Consider the following 17,127-nt stretch of genomic DNA (forward strand, 5'->3'; position numbering starts at 1 on the left):
ACCATAAATGTGAATCAATTATCAAGCATCTGAATGTAAATCATGTGACCATGGGAGTGCTGAAATGGTCATAAGTGTGAAAAACTGTCATAAGTCACTTTTTTCAGTGCCATTGTAACTTCAAATGGTCACTAAGTGAACTGTTGTAAGTCGAGGACTATCTGTATTGCCTTCCCAACTGATTCCTGAGATTACAAATCAGATATATTTTGCAGGATCGCAATAAAACCAAGTTACAAAGGGTGCCCTCAACATCACCCGAAAAAAGGAGCATCTCACCAGTGCAACATAAGACAGCAAAAAGTCGAAGCTGTAAGAGACTTTCGAGGTCATTTGAGTCCCGCTCCTCATCCCCCAGCTCAAGAAGGCGTCTCCATGAAGTCTGCAGAGATAAGCACCAGCCACAATCTTCCCTGAACCTGAGAGGTGTTCGGTTCAAAACGGAAGCAGACCACAGGCCGCCTTTTGTAGTTAGGCATGTAAGTCCCAAAAATACATTGGAAATGCTCAGTTCAATATTGGGGCAATTTTCTCAGTTTAAAGCTTCACGAACATAATGTTGTAGATAAACAACATGCATCTTCGTTTTGGGATGATTGGATAGAACTTATCATGGCTTCATTCCATAAAAATTAATTTTGATTGAATGGTAGGTTTCAGTTGGGACAATAAAGAACACTCCCCAGTGTAAACTGGAGCACAAAGAAGTGGAAAGTTAGAAGTTGGGCTGGGAAGTGGCTCACCAGGCTAATGTAGCCTGTTATTAACACACAGCTGCCTGCAGTTACAATTGCTGCAGGCTCGAGTCCCACCAGGCCCAAGGTTGACTCAGCCTTCCATCCTTTATAAGGTAGGTAAAATGAGGAGCCAGATTGTTGGGGGGGCAATAAGTTGACTTTGTATATAAATATACAAATAGGATGAGACTATTGCCTTACACAATGTAAACCGCCCTGAGTCTTCGGAGAAGGGCGGGATATAAATTCACATAAAATAAAATAAAAAGTTAAATATTTACCTATTCTATTTCGGAGGAAGGCATCTTTCCTTTTTCTCTTCCTTTGTAACATTTATAAGCAATAATAAAGTGCAGATGTTGGCTTTAAATTTAAATTATACTTGTTATATATCCTAAAAAACTAAATATATGCTGCTTGGTATCTTTTAACAATGTTATATTGATTGGCAGTTGTGTAAGTTCAGTAAGGATCTTTTTATCCATAGGTAATATCATTTTTAATGCACCTTTGCTTTACATAAAGCAAAAGGATGATAAGGTAAAGGTTCCCCTCGCACATATATGCTAGTCGTTACCAACTCTAGGGGGGCGGTGCTCATCTCCATTTCAAAGCTGAAGAGCCAGCGCTATCCGAAGACGTCTCCGTGGCATGTGGCTGGCATGACTAAACGCCAAAGGCACACGGAAAGCTGTTACCTTCCCACCAAAGGTGGTCCCTATTTTTCTACTTGCATTTTTTTAATGTGCTTTCAAACTGGTAGGTTGGCAGAAGCTGGGACAAGTAATGGGAGCTCACCATTAACCATGATAGCTTGGTCTGATGGGAGTTGATGGGAGTTGATGGGAGTTCTTCTCCCTGATGCTAAGCTCTCTCCAGCAACATGCAAATACCCTTAATTAGCCTCAACTTCCTGTGTGTGTTTTGTACTGTACAGAAAGTACTTGTGTAGGTATACAGATATGCATACATGTACATACACATATACAAACTATCAGTCAATTCCTTTTACATCTAGCATCTAGCTCTCCATACAAGTATCTAGCCATAAAATAAAGTTTTGACTGTCATTTTTTCCTCTGCTGTAATAAAAATTGGGGAACTACAGAATTTCTTACTGACTTAAGGATGTTTGCAAACATCTATAAGTGCTTCAAGTGTGCCTTTACTCAAATGTAAGATGTACATCTATTGGTGGGGATTCTTGCCTAATAAGAGTGTTTGGTCTAGATTTCTGATGAAGGATGTACATTGATTTCAAAGAGATTCCCACTGAGTTTAATCCAGGAAAGCACGTGTAGGCGTGTGGTGTAACCTACTACTGTCATCTTCAAGCGAAGCTGATTGTAATGTTTTCCAAGAAAACTGTCTGGTGCAATTTTCACTTTTCTTCCCTTCCCAAAATTACTCTTCCCTTTCTTGTCTCTTCCCTGCCCATACAGAGACAGTTAGATTGATTTCTTTCTGTATAACTAAAGAAAACATTTTCTTTAAGTGTTTTCATAAATACAGTATTTTAGTGTTCACAATATCACCCTTTTCCTCTGCAAATATAAAAAACAAATCAATACTATTCTTGGGATGTCATCAATCCCAGTTAGTATACCATTTCTCCTATTCTCAAGAAATTCCAGGATTTAATTAATAACAAGCTACATACTGTGATAGACTTAATACACTTGAGTTTATTTAAACAGTACAGGTTTAGATGTAACAAGAGAATGATCCTTCTCTACACTTGGTAATACAAAAGTCTGTATTACGCACTATTTGAGGGTAGGATAAAGTCAACGTTATGTGCATTGATTTATTATTTTCACAAATAAGGCAGTGAACACATCCTTTCTCCTCCTATTTTCCCCACAACAACTCAGTAAGGTGAGCATGCTGAGAGACTGAATGGCCCAAGGTTTTCATAGCTAAGGTGGACTAGAACTCATGATCTCTGGCATTCTAGCCTGGTGCCTTTACCACTAGACCAAACTGCCTCTCAGTAGATTTACCTACACCATTAATTCTGATCCCCCACCCCTATTTCGAAAGAGGCGAGACCAAAGCACTGATTCATTCAATGGCATTAGAACTTCAGTTGCTTCATTGAATTAATTTTGAATAAACAATGTAATCACAATCAATAGAGCAGGCTGACCCAAATAAATCAACTAGAACAGTAAGCAATAAGGAAACAGCCATAGTTGGGTTCTTGGGAGTGGAGATAAGTGGATCACAGTGTTTTCAGCTCATAATGTATGGTGCATTTTAAGCCAAGAAATGCATTGAAATTGGAAGCCTGAAAAATAAATAAATAAAATGGCATTCCTTCCTGTCTACACCACAGATGTGGACCATATAAAGACCTCAAATATCCCTGCATTTGACCTGTAGACATCTTAATGTCGGGTCTAAAAGCAGCGCACTTGTTAGGTAATTGTTTTTTGAAATATCTGCCCAACTTTTTGACCTTAATTTGAGTTTTTAAATAGCCAATTGTTTTAATATTTACCCTGCAATCATATTAAAGCTAATTATATTAAAGGATGTTATGGGCAAATGTGCATAAGTAGTAAGTGTACCACACACCCCTGAAACTTTATTTCAATTATTTCAATATTGTATAGGATTCCATTTTGAGACTATTTCCTCATTATTTTTAGGTGGATGCTTCTAAAGGATTTTCTGAAGAAGCTCGGTCTCCCTTATCATATCAAAATGCAAGACAGGGTACCATCACATCAAAAAATCCTCACAAATACCAGTTAAAACGAGGTACTTACTCATTTATTAGGCATTGGTTTAAAATGTTAATTGCTTTTATGTCTGCTTACATTTCAGGGTGCTGTTATAGTTTGATGCTATGGAGGCTGACTTTTGTCATCTTTATTTCTTTTGATGAACATATATATATATATATATATATACTGTATATATATACTGTATATATATATATATATATATAGTGTGTGTGTGTGTGTGTGTACACACACACACACACACACACACATATATATAAAGGTAAAGGTAAAGGTTCCCCTCGCACATACGTGCTAGTCGTTGCCGACTCTAGGGGGGAGTGCTCATCTCCGTTTCAAAGCCGAAGAGCCAGCGCTGTCCGAAGATGTCTCCGTGGTCATGTGGCCGGCATGACTCAACGCCAAAGGCGCACGGAACGCTGTTACCTTCCCACCAAGGTGGTCCCTATTTTTTCTACTTGTATTTTTACGTGCTTTCGAAACTGCTAGGTTGGCAGGAGCTGGGACAAGCAACGGGAGCTCACCCCGTTACACGGCAGCACTAGGGATTCGAACCGCCAAGCTGCCGACCTTTCGATCGACAAGCTCAACATCCTAGCCCCTGAGCCACCGCGTCCCTATATATATATATATATATATATATATATATATATATATATATATATATATATATATATATATATATATATATATATATATATATATATATATATATATATATACATATATACATATATATATATATAAAATAAAGTATATAAATCACATAATATGTTAAAATTTTATATCTTGTGGGGTGGCATTACAAACTGTCCAGAGCTGCATGTGGTCTACAGGCCTGATGCGCTTACTACTTAGATCTTAAATACATTAGGAGAGTTTATTTAGAGCAAAAGCAGAGCCTCTAATTTTATTTAGTAAATAAAAATCTGTTTCTGTAAATTACAACAAAGATCGCTATCAGTAATGTGCATTGGAGACCACAAACCACATGGCTGGACTAGTTGAGTAATTCTAGTGAATGACGCACAGTCTCTATGGCCCAGAAGATAACCCTGATCTGTGATTTAAGCAAAGTTGTGTATCCCATTAGTAATCCTGATTCTTTTCTATATCAGATGTTGTGTTGATACCTTTCTTAATAGCATAAAATTTAGATAGAACATGGCACATAAATACAAATCCTTCATAATGTTGTTCATGCTGAGGAAAAATGCTCCTCAGGCATCACGTTTTGTACCTGTATCTACTGAGCCTTCTTTCAGTAGATTCTTCTTGTAGTCATTGCTACATGCATTTGCTAGATAATATTATGTTGGAAATCTGGAATAGATTATCCGTGAAATAAAGGTGCTATTGTTACATAAGTTTGGAAGAGAGCCAAGTAGCTTTCATTAGAAGTCTTCTCGTAGAGAGATTTCCCACCCCCACTCCCCATCATAGATTTCTCTACCTGGGAAACTGCCATCTGTTTCTCTGCTCCTGACCCAAATCTGTCTTTAAAAAAATTATTGTAACTGAGATAAGCTGCTGTCCCAGATGCTTGTTAGATAGCCATGGATTTGCATTCTTCTTCCAACTTCACACCATTTTTGTAACAATTTAAAACATTAAATATTAATCAATTAGACACATTTACACATTTATATGTCTGGATAAATAAGTTTTGTAAATACTTAATCAGCATGTTACTGATGAAGGTGCTATCAGTGATGAAGACACTTCTGAGTTACTCAGTTGTGAATAAACTGGCATTTAGCCAGCTAGTAAATAATCATAAGCATCTATATTACATACAGTTCTTTCTCTGGTTTTCAAAGTAATGTATGACATGGGAGTTTGCTCTTCCTTGCCAAATCATTTTCTCAACTGCTAATAGAGGGAAACAAGTGAGGTTGTCTCTTTTCTTGAAAGCCCAATTGTGTGTTATCAAAATTCTGGCAAACAAAGGAGCAAAACCTTTCATGCATTAGTATTTTCTTTGTTGAGCTCAACATGTTTCTTTTTCTTGTTAATCAGGAAAAAAAAACTTTAGTCTAAATTTCAGAGAATCAGGGTATTTTGTCATTCTAAACCATTGCATATCACAGAGAAATAGACAACTTTTGTGCTCTCTGTCTGTCTGTCTGTACAATTTCTATACTTGCCCATCTCAGTCAATGACTCTGGATGGGATACAATTCAAAGAATATATTGCAATCAAAATATTAAAAACATTTTAAAACAATAAAAATAATAGAAATATGCAAAATATACCTATACCTAATTCAATCCAGATTACCCAGTTCCATGCTTTGATCTTCCCCAAATGGCTGTGTTCAATCTCTAGCTACACTCCAGACCGTTAGTTATGGATTGTTCCATTCTTAAACATTAATCAGAAGTTTTAATTCAGCAGGAAGCTGTAATCATGCCCTGTTTCCCAAATATAGCCAAGATCTATGCTGAAATTTCATATTGTACTTGAAAATTGATTAGAGCTGGATGACAAGTATTGCAGAAAATAGATCTAACCAGCCACGTTAAACTGTCCTGTGAGCTTTCATAAACTATCTTTTAACATACAAGGTCTGTGCAATATAAAAATTATTTGCATTAATCAGAATACTTGTTTTTGTTTCTTGTAGCAATTTCATTTGATAGCTGGAAAACAACATCTCCAGCTGCTAAGGTAAACATTTGGGGAGAGGTTTGTAAAAACATGGCTAATAAGTTAATTGATGAATTCAGAATTCTGGCCCGTTTAACAAACTTTTCCACTGTATAGTTAATAAATGCCTTTTGATGTATGAGCTCCACCACCACCCCACCCCACCCCACTCCAATGCTGCAATGGTCAGCTAGAATTCAGAATGGGAAACGGCTGAAGCATCAATGTACCTGGCGTTGTAAACTTGGCCTGTGTGAGACAAATGCTTATTCCACACAGGTGATGGTATATATATGAAAATCAGGAAGTTACATTTGCCCACTTCCTCCATGGAGATCTGTTTTGGGAGTCCATTGATTCCATTAATGCTCACCAGGTGGCAGCCATCTATGTCTTTCTTTTCACAATTAATTTTCCTTGTTCTGACTCCATCTCCTCCATCTTGTTTCCCTCTAGATGTGTTTGGAGTCTGTAATTGCCATAATGCTGGTTGGTACTTTGGGGAGTTGTAGTCTGAAAAATAGCATACAGCAGACTTCTCTAATTATTGGGAAATTCTTTCTTCTTCATAGGTTATCAGAGAACCAGCTGAAGACCAAAATTTGGATTATGAGTCAACGTTTCATGAAACAAGGCCATTTGCTGCCACTTATGCATGGAAGACCTCTGGTCTTTGCCACAGAAGTTCTTCCCCAAACCATTATGAGTCAACGAGTCCTAGTGGAAGATGGGTATCTCCCCAACACAGGTTATCACTCTTAGATAATTAAGTGTTAAATGTAGCACCAGTTCTCAATCTATCTAGTTTAGAGCATGTCCCCCGTCACCAGAAATAGTTGACAGCTGTAGTTGCTTCTTCTTGCCTTCGTTGGTATCGGTAACAGTCATACAATAATCAAGTTCCATCTCTCTGTCAAGGAAGCCTCAAATTCCCACTTGATGATAATCTCTGTTACCAGAAAAGAGATCTATTTTTCCCTCCCAGCATTGCATAGGCTATGGTAACAGTTGTTAAAGAACTATTGTAGTTGCAAATACAAATATCAGTTTTACGACATATGATTGCATTCCGATCTGGCTTTTTGTGTAGATGCCCGCTATTCTCTAGTCCCAAAACCCCTTTTCAGCAATTGGTTGATTTACTAGCAAAATCTCTAAGGCTTTTAAAATTTTATTCCATTTCTCTAAGCATCTTGTATTGTAGTCTCCCATTGATGCAGCTGCACAGCAGCTAAGATAGTACAGATAAAGACTTACGTAAGCAAGAAATTAAAACAAATGATTGCTTCAACAGAAGAAATAAGGTTGACTAGTAGTCTGCACTGCAGTAGAAGTACAGGAAGTGAAGGTTAAAATTAAAAGTAACATTCATGTTAGAGTCCTCCAGAATGCTGTAATTAGGGCTATTTTTGAAGTCGTCTTGGAAACATCAGCTAGCATGAAATTCAGCCACCAGATTTATTGTATGAGATTTAGAAGCTGCCTGACCTGTATAACCTACACTAAAAACAAAAAGAAAATTCTGTCTAGACATGCACACTGCCTGTAAGTAAACATAACTAACAGGATCCCACCAGGATCCTACCCCAAGGTCTGCAAGAACACTTAAGACTTGGCTCTCATCCTGATGTTCTGTATTTCTGACTGATATCATTCCGGGCAGGTGCCACTACAGAGAAAACAAATTTCCTGGATCCCAATAAATGGTGTGGTTGAGTGACAGGATCTGAAGTACACCAACTCTACTTGGTCTTATCAAACTATAAGAAATAGACAATCCTTCATCTGTTTTATCTTTTATCTGTTTGAATAGATTTGTCCATGCTGTTGCTAATGCTTAGCAAAATTCCTGCTTCCCGTCTGTTTCTAGACACAGTTCCATGACCTTTAAAGCTTTCAGAAAGGGGTCACCATTGACTTGATAGCCCTTTTTCACTCTGACTCATCTGTGAATCTCAGAGACAAGTTGGTGTGCCCTGGCAAAATGCCACTTTTTCTTAGGTGATTCCAGGACCAGAAACCTTTCATTTTAGCGTGTCCCGACTCTTACAATTTTAGAGATCAGCTAATAGATTTTATTCATCAAATCTTTAGTGATATCGGATGGATTTTTAATATTTTTATTTAGTGTGTCACAAATTGGGATAGTTATCTTTTAATACTCTCTGCAAATTTTAGATCAAAATTTTGTTGCAAGCTGCCTTAGAGAATTTTGTTAGGGGGAAACTGGGGGAAAAAGTGCCAATGACTAAATAAAATATATCTATGTACTTGGATGAAAGATGACGAGTAGTTGGCTATTGACAATTTAAAGTGAAAGTCCAAGTGAAAGTCTTCTGCATTTTCTTCCCTCCTGCTGACTAAAGGATACAATGCAGTGATGCTGATCAGCTTAGATTAATAAAAATATGAGCTAAAATCTAGGCAAGTCCCATAAACAATTCTGACCTTGTGGTATAAATAGCAAAAAAAAAAAAAGGAGAATTTCACACATTTGAATAGCTTGGTAAAAGAGGTTCTTTGGGTTCTTAGTCAGCACTTCAGCAAAAGTTTATCTCTGCAGCAAAACAGTGACATTTGCTGTTCAGATTGTGAGCCCAACTTGGAGAAAACGAAAGCTGAACATATTTTGCAGTCATATTTAGTAGTAAAGAACAAGGGAGATCTGTAACTAATGGGGAATCTGTGGAAATGCCAGCAGACAGAAGTACGTGTGTTATCTGATGGGACCATCTGCCTAGAACAGGGATGACCAACCGTGGCAAATTTAAGACCTATGGAGTTCAACTCTCAGAGTTCACCAGCCAGCCATGGCCTAGACAACAGCATGAGTATTGCATGTCGGATGTTTTTCAGGCTATACTCCAGCCCCAATTCCAGCTGGGAGGAGATTAATGAGAGAGTGAGGAATCTGCTTACCTCTCCTGAGGCCAGAGAAAGGCTTTCCATTGTGAGTATAACTTTCTTCACTGGGATACTTACTTATTATTTACATATTTTAATTTTTTAACTTATTGCAGGCCGCATGGAGTTACCACTTGGTGAGATGGGCAGCATACACATTAATTAATTAAATAAATACTCTTAGACATTTTACAGAGTAGCAAAATGGCATTCAAGTTACCAGTTTTAACTGTCCAAACGAAGGTGAAAAAGTCATGAAGAAAGCTCATCAATCTGCTTTGATTATGTTGTAATGCAAATCACCAGCACTATATTTCAGTTTTCCTCTCAAAAGTTAATCACTTGCTCCTTAGCAAGATTGGCCTTTGCTAAGAGGATAAATCTGTCTCTGGGACGGATCGCTTGGTATTGCAAGATAGAGGTGGCCTTCTATGTTGAATTCTATGGTAGTGGAATTGAATGAAAAGGAGAATGAAAAGGAGGAAAAAAATTTCCTTCCACATGGAAAATCAAAAGCATCCTGGTTTTATGGCTGTCATCATCATAATCATGAGCTGTGTGGCACAGTGGTTAGAATGCAGTATTGCAAGCTAATTCTTACCAACTGCCAGCAGTTCAGTTATCACTGGCTCAAGGTTGACTCAGCCTTCCATCCTTCCGAGATCAGTAAAATGAGGACCCAGATTATTGGAGGTAATATGCTGACCTTGTACACTCTTAAAGGGGGCTGTAAACCCTGTGAAGCGGTATGTGTGCTATTGCTATTCTCTCTCTATATCCTATATAAGTGCTATTGCTATCTCTTTATATGAGCAAAAACAGAGGAACATGTGATATATTTGATTCAGGCAGATGATGGTAGCTTTCAAGAGTCAGAACTGGACGTTTGTTCAGCTTAAATAAGGGGAAAGATGGGTCCTGATTTCCTATATCTATCATGTATTAAGCAGCTGTTTGTTAAGACTCTACAACTCTTTGGCTAGTGAATTCTATTTTTTTGTTGTTACATTTATATGCTAGCTTTTCTTCCATGGACCGAACTACTAGCAAACTGAATTCCTTGAATGTGGCTATTTGGTAGCCAAAATTGTAATAGCTATGTAGAGAGTCAGATAAAAGAGCTTTTGGGGAGAAATAAAAGGATCGTAGGAATTTAAAAATGAAGAGGAAAAAGTATCCTACCAATACCCCTTCTGCCATTCAGAAAAAAGCTCTTGTCTGTACATAAAAAGTTAACTCCCCCTTGCAGCAGGAAAACTAGAAAATCAGAAAAAAGAGAGAAAGAAGTATCCTAGAAAAGGATTTTCTTGGATTTCTGCCATTCTCACTTTGTATTGCAACTTTTTCTATTTGAATTGAATAAAACTCATTTGAGACAGATGACTTTGAATAACAGGCAGCAAAAGCAGCAGAATCTTGTTGCTCTATATTTTTTAGCAAGCTAATCTGTTTCCTGTTTCCTAGATGGATAGTTTGGAACATGATTATTTAGGTATTTAAATTTTGTCATAAATTGTTGCTAAAAACAACAACCCATAGTCAAATGACACCAGTACCCATCGTTGCAAAAAGGCTCATGAGTTGTTTGTCAACCAAGCCTACCTTTAATTTACTATGGTAAAGCCACTCACTGTAGATTAATGCACAGAATTTGTTTTATATTGTTCTTACAATATAAAAGAGATTGTTCTTCTTACTGGTGTGCCCACTCCTTTGCGCAGCTCATTTCTCTTCAGAAATCACATAGATGATTTTATCTCACCTCCATTATCCTCTTGTTATGCTCTGTTTAAATCAGAGAAGCTGTTTGCACTCATATCCAGTGCCCTATGTTGGAAGTGCAGATCCATGTGAGTTAACCTACAGTGACATTACTTGCTGTTGTCTCTCTAAAATGATACATACTTGTAATGAACATTAATAGAAAGTTACTCTGACCAACAATGTGCAGAGGACAGTGTCATCCATCAGTTCTTCCCGAACATGTAATGATAAGCTGTTTTAATTCTTCCTGTAACAGCTGATATATTTGTTTTTAGTTGGGAACATTTAGCATTGCTGATCACGATGAATGATCCAAGTTAATGGGACAAGTATTTTGCAGGGAGCCACTGATTTTGAGATTGATGATGTCCTTGAGAGAAGGTCCATCTCTTTGAGGAGTTCCCCACACTGTGACTCAACAGAACAGAGATACAGCTTGTAGTTATGGTTGGCAAGGTAGGTTTCTTAAGCAGTCTTGTCTTGGGGGTGGAAGCAATATCATATTTCAGGTAGTTTAAAAAAAAACTGAAGAAGGCTATAAAATCATGCACAAAAGCTATAAAATAAGCCATTATAGCAATATTATAGCCAGACATATTTCTAATGTACCCACAGTTGGAAAATAAGGAATCACTTCTATGGAGAAAAATGACATTACATGCCGGATTCTTAATATCATTGTTTTCCACAAGAGCATAGAAACATTATTTAGCACTGCAAGACAGTCTAAAGTCCAAATGCCAACTGAATGGTTAGCACTGCAGGTCAGTCTAAAGTCCAAATGAACTTGACCTTGGATGCTTAATTAATGGTTTTAACTTTCCTGGGTCCTGGCAGGTCATGCATTCCTGGAAAATATTAAGGTTGAGGGATAGATGGCTGGATTACTATGCTCTGATCCTAAGATAAAGTGGGTAAGATCCCTAAGTTCTAAATTACAACCAATAATGAAATATCTTACCTGTTTGTTTTGCTTTAAACATTTTTATCCTATAATTCATAGCCTGCAGCCTTTAAATTAGAATAATTCACAGCAATAATGTTACAGTCTTTTGGAAAATAAAATCTATTTTTGTTCAAAGTGGAGTGTTTCACATACTGCTTTTCTATTTTGTCCCCTCTAGTAGTGGTTAATAAATATCTCTTTTGCAGAAAGAATGCCATAGCTTTGAGATACAGCCTGGAAGATTTATTGCTGGCAAGGTCTTTGCTACAAAATGAAGATGATGGAAAGTTCATTATCAGCATGAAGTTATGTCAACATTGATTTGAACACAAGTCACCGCTGTATGGTTGTGATGATTAAACTGAGGATTTATACATTTTGAAAGGAGTGTAAATATATTGACTTACTAAGGTTGAAGGCATAATCATGCAGATACACATGCAGTTTGAATCATTGTTTCAGGAAGGTTGTGTATTGCTACCTTAAGATGGTACTTAGTGTATTTAAAATTAAATGCCTTACTGAGTTTACGATAGATAACCAGATATTTTTAATCAGGTTGGTTAAGGAAGTTACCACATAATAAAAATCCATCTCAAATATATTCAGATTTAGAAGGTAAATTGTACGTTTTTGGAGAAGGTGCTGGAAGTGCTCAGATATTTAAAGCAGATATAAGTCCATCGCTGGAAGCCTATTTATTATAATGATGGAAAAGCTGCCAGTGTCACTCCATGGTTGCTTTCCATGCTGTAGAAGATGATTGGGGAAGCCTTAAATTAAGTACGTTCGAAGTTCTTATGTTCCTACTCAACACACTGTTGACAAAAGAGAGACAGTACATCAGACCTAGAGCTGGAGTAATTATCTTTCCCAGTGATACCAGTCAGATCACACCAACTTTATAGACTTTGAAAGTGGTGGAGTCTTCTGCAGTGTTCCTAATATTTTTCTCTCTGGATACCATCTTATGTATGCTTAATTCAGAAATAATTTAGAATAATTTAAGTTTAATTGGAAGAGCAGCATGGTGGTCTTGCCTCCCACTCAAAAGGTTGAGAGTTCAATCCTAGGCAGTGGTGGATGTTTCTCTCTCTCAGGATTCAAATAGAAAATCATCCAAGAACTCCATGTAGGTGTCAGGAAGGGCATCTGGCCAGTAAACACTCAGCTCCATTCAGTTGCCCTGAATTAAGGGACCCGAATTAAGGGACTGCAGGGCCATAAAAAGAAAAAAAAAGTTGACTTTAGTTCTGAGTAGACATACAGTATGTACTATTAACCAGATGGAATAATAGGATAGACATTTATAATGTTTGAGTTTGTTTGTTCTCCTGTGCGCTGCTTGGAGAGTCCAAGCAGTGGGTTAACTTCATCTGATTGGCCAGAGATTGAGTTGGAATTTGTTTGGCCACGGCTCCTTCTCTCGGCTGAGCTCCAGTTTTTCAACTCAGTTGGTCTAGAGAGTCACAGTTTCCCATTGCTTGGACTTTCTAGTGCATAATTCAAAAAAAGAAAAAAAAGAAAAACAGAAGTCTTTTTACAGATCGGAGTCCTAGCTAACGTCAGGCCAATTGTATCGCTGCAAGTGTGGCTTGTTTAGCCACGCCGGGTGCGGTTTCTCTGTTCATGCCAAGAGAGAGGCCGGGGACATCGCTGAAAGGCCGAGGAGCTCGCCAGAGACAATAGCGGGTTGCTTCTTCAGCCATCTATGGCGCATGAATTTGTCACCTTTGGAGAGGATTTTCAAATGATCGAGGCTTCGGTTGTACATGAGTGGGCGGCCAGATTTAGTGCTGAGGAAACTGTGTTGCTGGTTTCACGCTGATTCAGGAATTGAGGCCTTGTGACTGTGTTGTCAGTCTTGTGCCATTCTCCCTCTGCTTACCTCTGCATTTGGCCTTGTGTTTTGAAACTGTGTTGTTGGCTTTGTGCCATTTTTGCCTCTGCCCCGACGCAATTCATTATTTGAGCCTTCAAACTGTCTTGTTGGTTTGGCGCCAAAACCCAGCTAGCTCTCCACTGTGAGATTTCGCCCTTTTGGCCGAATTATCACCTTACCAACGGTGAGCCGGTATCAATACTACAAGTGGGGGGGGGTCTTCCCAGGCTTGGGATTTGCCCCCATTCCATCCCTAATAACAGCTGCAGTATAATAGCAGTCTTTTCACCTTTCTAAGATGACGGACCATAGCTCCTCTCATTCCAGCAACTCTGCTGCTTCCTCCCCCAGACATCAGGGATCAGAGGCTTCTGATCCCAAGAGAGCAAAACTAACATCTAAAGGGCCAACTACCAGATCTAAGGCTACCATCTTACGATCAATTTCATCAGCATCTGAGAAGGATGCCCAAAGAACACAAAAGGCCTTAAAAAAACATTTTGCCAAGGCCCAAAAACAAGCAGAGGCATCTAGAGGCCCAGGAATTCTGGCGAGCACAAAAGAGGCATGCACTTCCTCGGGGAAGGAATTATCCTCTCAAACCCTGCAGGAGGATCAGTTAACCTGGTCTCCTGATGTCACTACTGAGCTGCAAGTAGTTCAAACATCAGCCTATACAGGGGATTTTGCTCCCTTATCCGGCTTGACTACTTTTGGATTGGAGGCTGCCTCGATTAACAGACCTTCTGGTTCTTCTGCCACCTTCACTCCTACCACAGCGGGGCTCCACCCGGAAGAGGATCAAGGGCCTGCCTTGTCTCAGGAGCTTTGCAGCATCATTGCGCAAACAATTTCTCAAGGCATTTACACAGCACTCCTTCAAAGGGGATTCATGGGCCCATTGCCATTGGCTTCTTCCAGTTCAATGGGTTTTCACCCTCAAGGACAGACAGGGGCTATCTCCAGGAGTCTCTCACTCCCCATCCCCTTCCCATTGCAGCGATATTTTGCTTCTGGGTGAGGAGGATCTGGGGGAATATGACCTTTCTGAGGATGAGGGGATCACTCCAAACAAACCAATATTCACTGGACTTTTTTGTCCCAGCTTGTTTAAGACCTTGTTATTCAAGGCCAAATCAACTGCCAACATGGGAGTTGCCGGGGGTCTATATGAGGGCTCCACAGATCCTCCGGATCTCTGTGCCCTACTTTTCACTGAACCAATCACAATGCAGGAGGTTATCCTTCCTCCTAAGCTTTTTGTCGATGTCATCCAAAGACAGTGGAATCAGCCTGGGTCCATTTCTGCTTCTAGTGGGATGGACAGAAGGATGTATATTGTAGAGCAGGATCTAGAGGAGCTCCTGAAATTGCCAGCTGTGGATGTTCCACTAGCCGATTTGGCCCCCTGCCACATTGGGATCTGTGGCCTTTTGGAGTCAGTAGCCGGCTGTGGACAGGCCTTTGGCCTGGAGCAGCTTGCTCTCAGAGCAGTTGGCGGAGGGGGCGACATGGCAGGCTTCGGAGGAGTAATTAATGACGGGCATCGATGGTGGGGATGGTAATGCCATCCATCTTGTACCCAATGGGTTTCTGGACTGGATTATGAACAGATTGACAGTATTTCCTTGACTTATTAAGATCTTTTACAAGGACTTTATTTATGGATTATTCACCATGGATGCTATCTGTCTATTTTCTCTTGTTATATCATCTTTGTCATCAGGTTCCAGCCCCTATTTGTCTCATCTGACAACTGGACATCCATTGGAGGTTTCATCATTTATTAATGTTCTACCACCTGGGATTTTATCATCTTATCATCTTTCGCCGATTCTCATTTTTTCTATGCGTTACTCTGCACATGAACTCTTGCGCCTGCAAGGTGCCCCTGCCTCGCAGGAATGGCCCGCTTCGTTACCGAGGGCCGGCCTCAATGACGGGTCTTGGGACCCACAGAGGTGCATGCATCGAGAAAGAGCCTTTGGGGATTTTTAGAGAGGGAATTTTTAAGGGGAGGGAGGGTTAGGGCGGGTGCTGGGAGGAACCCGTCGGGGGGGGGACCAGTTCCTGCATGTGCTTGCGGCAGTTGTTTAATAGGCTCGAAGGTTATGGGGGAGGATCGCATTCCTTTTAGTGAGGGTGGTCCTATCTGTACGGTTAGTGGGAGGGGCAGATATGGCGGAAGTGAGGGCTTGTATCGTTTTCTGTGGGCGCGTGTGAAGGCGATCACGCGCCCCGATCCCTCAGACTTTTCCCGTTCCCCGGATAGTCAAGACCCTCAGAGCCTGGGCCTCCGGTTGATGTTGTGCAACGCACGGTCCATGGCCAATAAGGCCCCCCTAATCTGTGATCTTATTCAGGGGGGTGCCGCGGACCTTATGGGCGTTACGGAAACCTGGTTGGGCACAGAGGGGGGCGTGCCCCTTGTTGAAATGTGCCCACCAGGTTTCCGAGCATTTCATCGACCAAGGGCCCAAGGTAGGGATGGGGGGGTGGCGGTTGTTATTAAAGAAAGTCTAGAGCCGAGGGAGACCACTGTGCCTCAGATTACCGGCTGTGAATCCCTCTTTGTGAGGTGGGGTCATAGGTGTCAGATGGGCTTGCTGGTCACGTACCTGGCTCCTTGCTGCGTGACAGCAGCCCTGCCCGAGCTTCTGGAGGTGCTTGCTGGAGTGGCAGTTGAGACCCCTAGACTTATGGTCATGGGGGACTTTAACTTGCCATCGGCCGGCATGTCATCGACAGTAGCTCGGGAGTTCATGGCTTCCATGACGGCCTTGGATCTGACTCAAGTAGTTGATGGTCCTACTCACATTGGGGGACGCATGCTGGATTTGATTTTTATCTCTGGACAGTGGTTGAAGGATCTGGACTTGAGAGATTTAGTCACTGAACCTTTGTCATGGTCAGATCACTCTCTCCTTCGTCTAGACTTTCGGACCGCCGCTCAACACCGCAGATAGACGAAACCAATACGATGGTTCTGTCCCAGGCGCCTGATGGACCCGGAGAGGTTCCGGACGGAGCTTGGGCCGTTTCCTGAGGGTCTGGCTCACGGCTTGGCTGAAGAACTAGTCGCGGCTTGGGAACTTGCCGTGGCTGGGGCTCTAGACCGTGTCGTGCCTTTGCGGCCACTGACCTGGCGCAGGTCTCAACCGGCCCCTTGGTTTTCCGAGGGGCTGAGGGAGATGAAACGCCGGAGAAGACGCCTAGAGAGTTCCTGGAGGTCCAGTCATTCCGAGGCTGATTGGACACTAGTTAGGTCATATAATAGGACCTACCTAGTGGCACTGAGGGAAGCGAGACGTTGCTACGTCTCCTCCCTCATTGCGTCGGCAGATAACCGCCCGGCCGCCCTGTTTCGGGTGACTCACTCTCTCCTTCAACAGGGGGAGCGGGATGACCCGTTGCAGGGACGTGCCGAGGAGTTTAGTGGTTATCTATACGATAAAATCGTTCAGCTTTGGGAGGGCTTGGATCAAAATTGGGTG

General features: G+C 40.7%; 1 protein-coding gene across 2 annotated transcripts in view; it reads left to right on the forward strand.

Moving 5' to 3' along the window:
* Positions 1-12,135, forward strand: part of SPATA6L (spermatogenesis associated 6 like) — a 37,148-nt gene extending 25,013 nt beyond the window's left edge. Inside the window, exons 7-13 of one of the 2 annotated variants that reach the window (XM_058168301.1) lie at positions 216-479; positions 3,392-3,503; positions 6,115-6,158; positions 6,710-6,885; positions 8,994-9,087; positions 11,146-11,261; positions 11,958-12,135. In XM_058168301.1, the coding sequence (XP_058024284.1) occupies positions 216-479; positions 3,392-3,503; positions 6,115-6,158; positions 6,710-6,885; positions 8,994-9,087; positions 11,146-11,247 (792 nt within the window). In that variant the 3' untranslated portion in view covers positions 11,248-11,261; positions 11,958-12,135. The remainder of the gene's footprint in view (positions 1-215; positions 480-3,391; positions 3,504-6,114; positions 6,159-6,709; positions 6,886-8,993; positions 9,088-11,145; positions 11,262-11,957) is intronic. The other variant, XM_058168302.1, reaches the window with a different exon arrangement.
* Positions 12,136-17,127: the final 4,992 nt, after the last annotated feature.

Source organism: Ahaetulla prasina, chromosome 2, assembly GCF_028640845.1.
Source record: "Ahaetulla prasina isolate Xishuangbanna chromosome 2, ASM2864084v1, whole genome shotgun sequence".
Classification (NCBI taxonomy): Eukaryota; Metazoa; Chordata; class Lepidosauria; order Squamata; family Colubridae; genus Ahaetulla; species Ahaetulla prasina.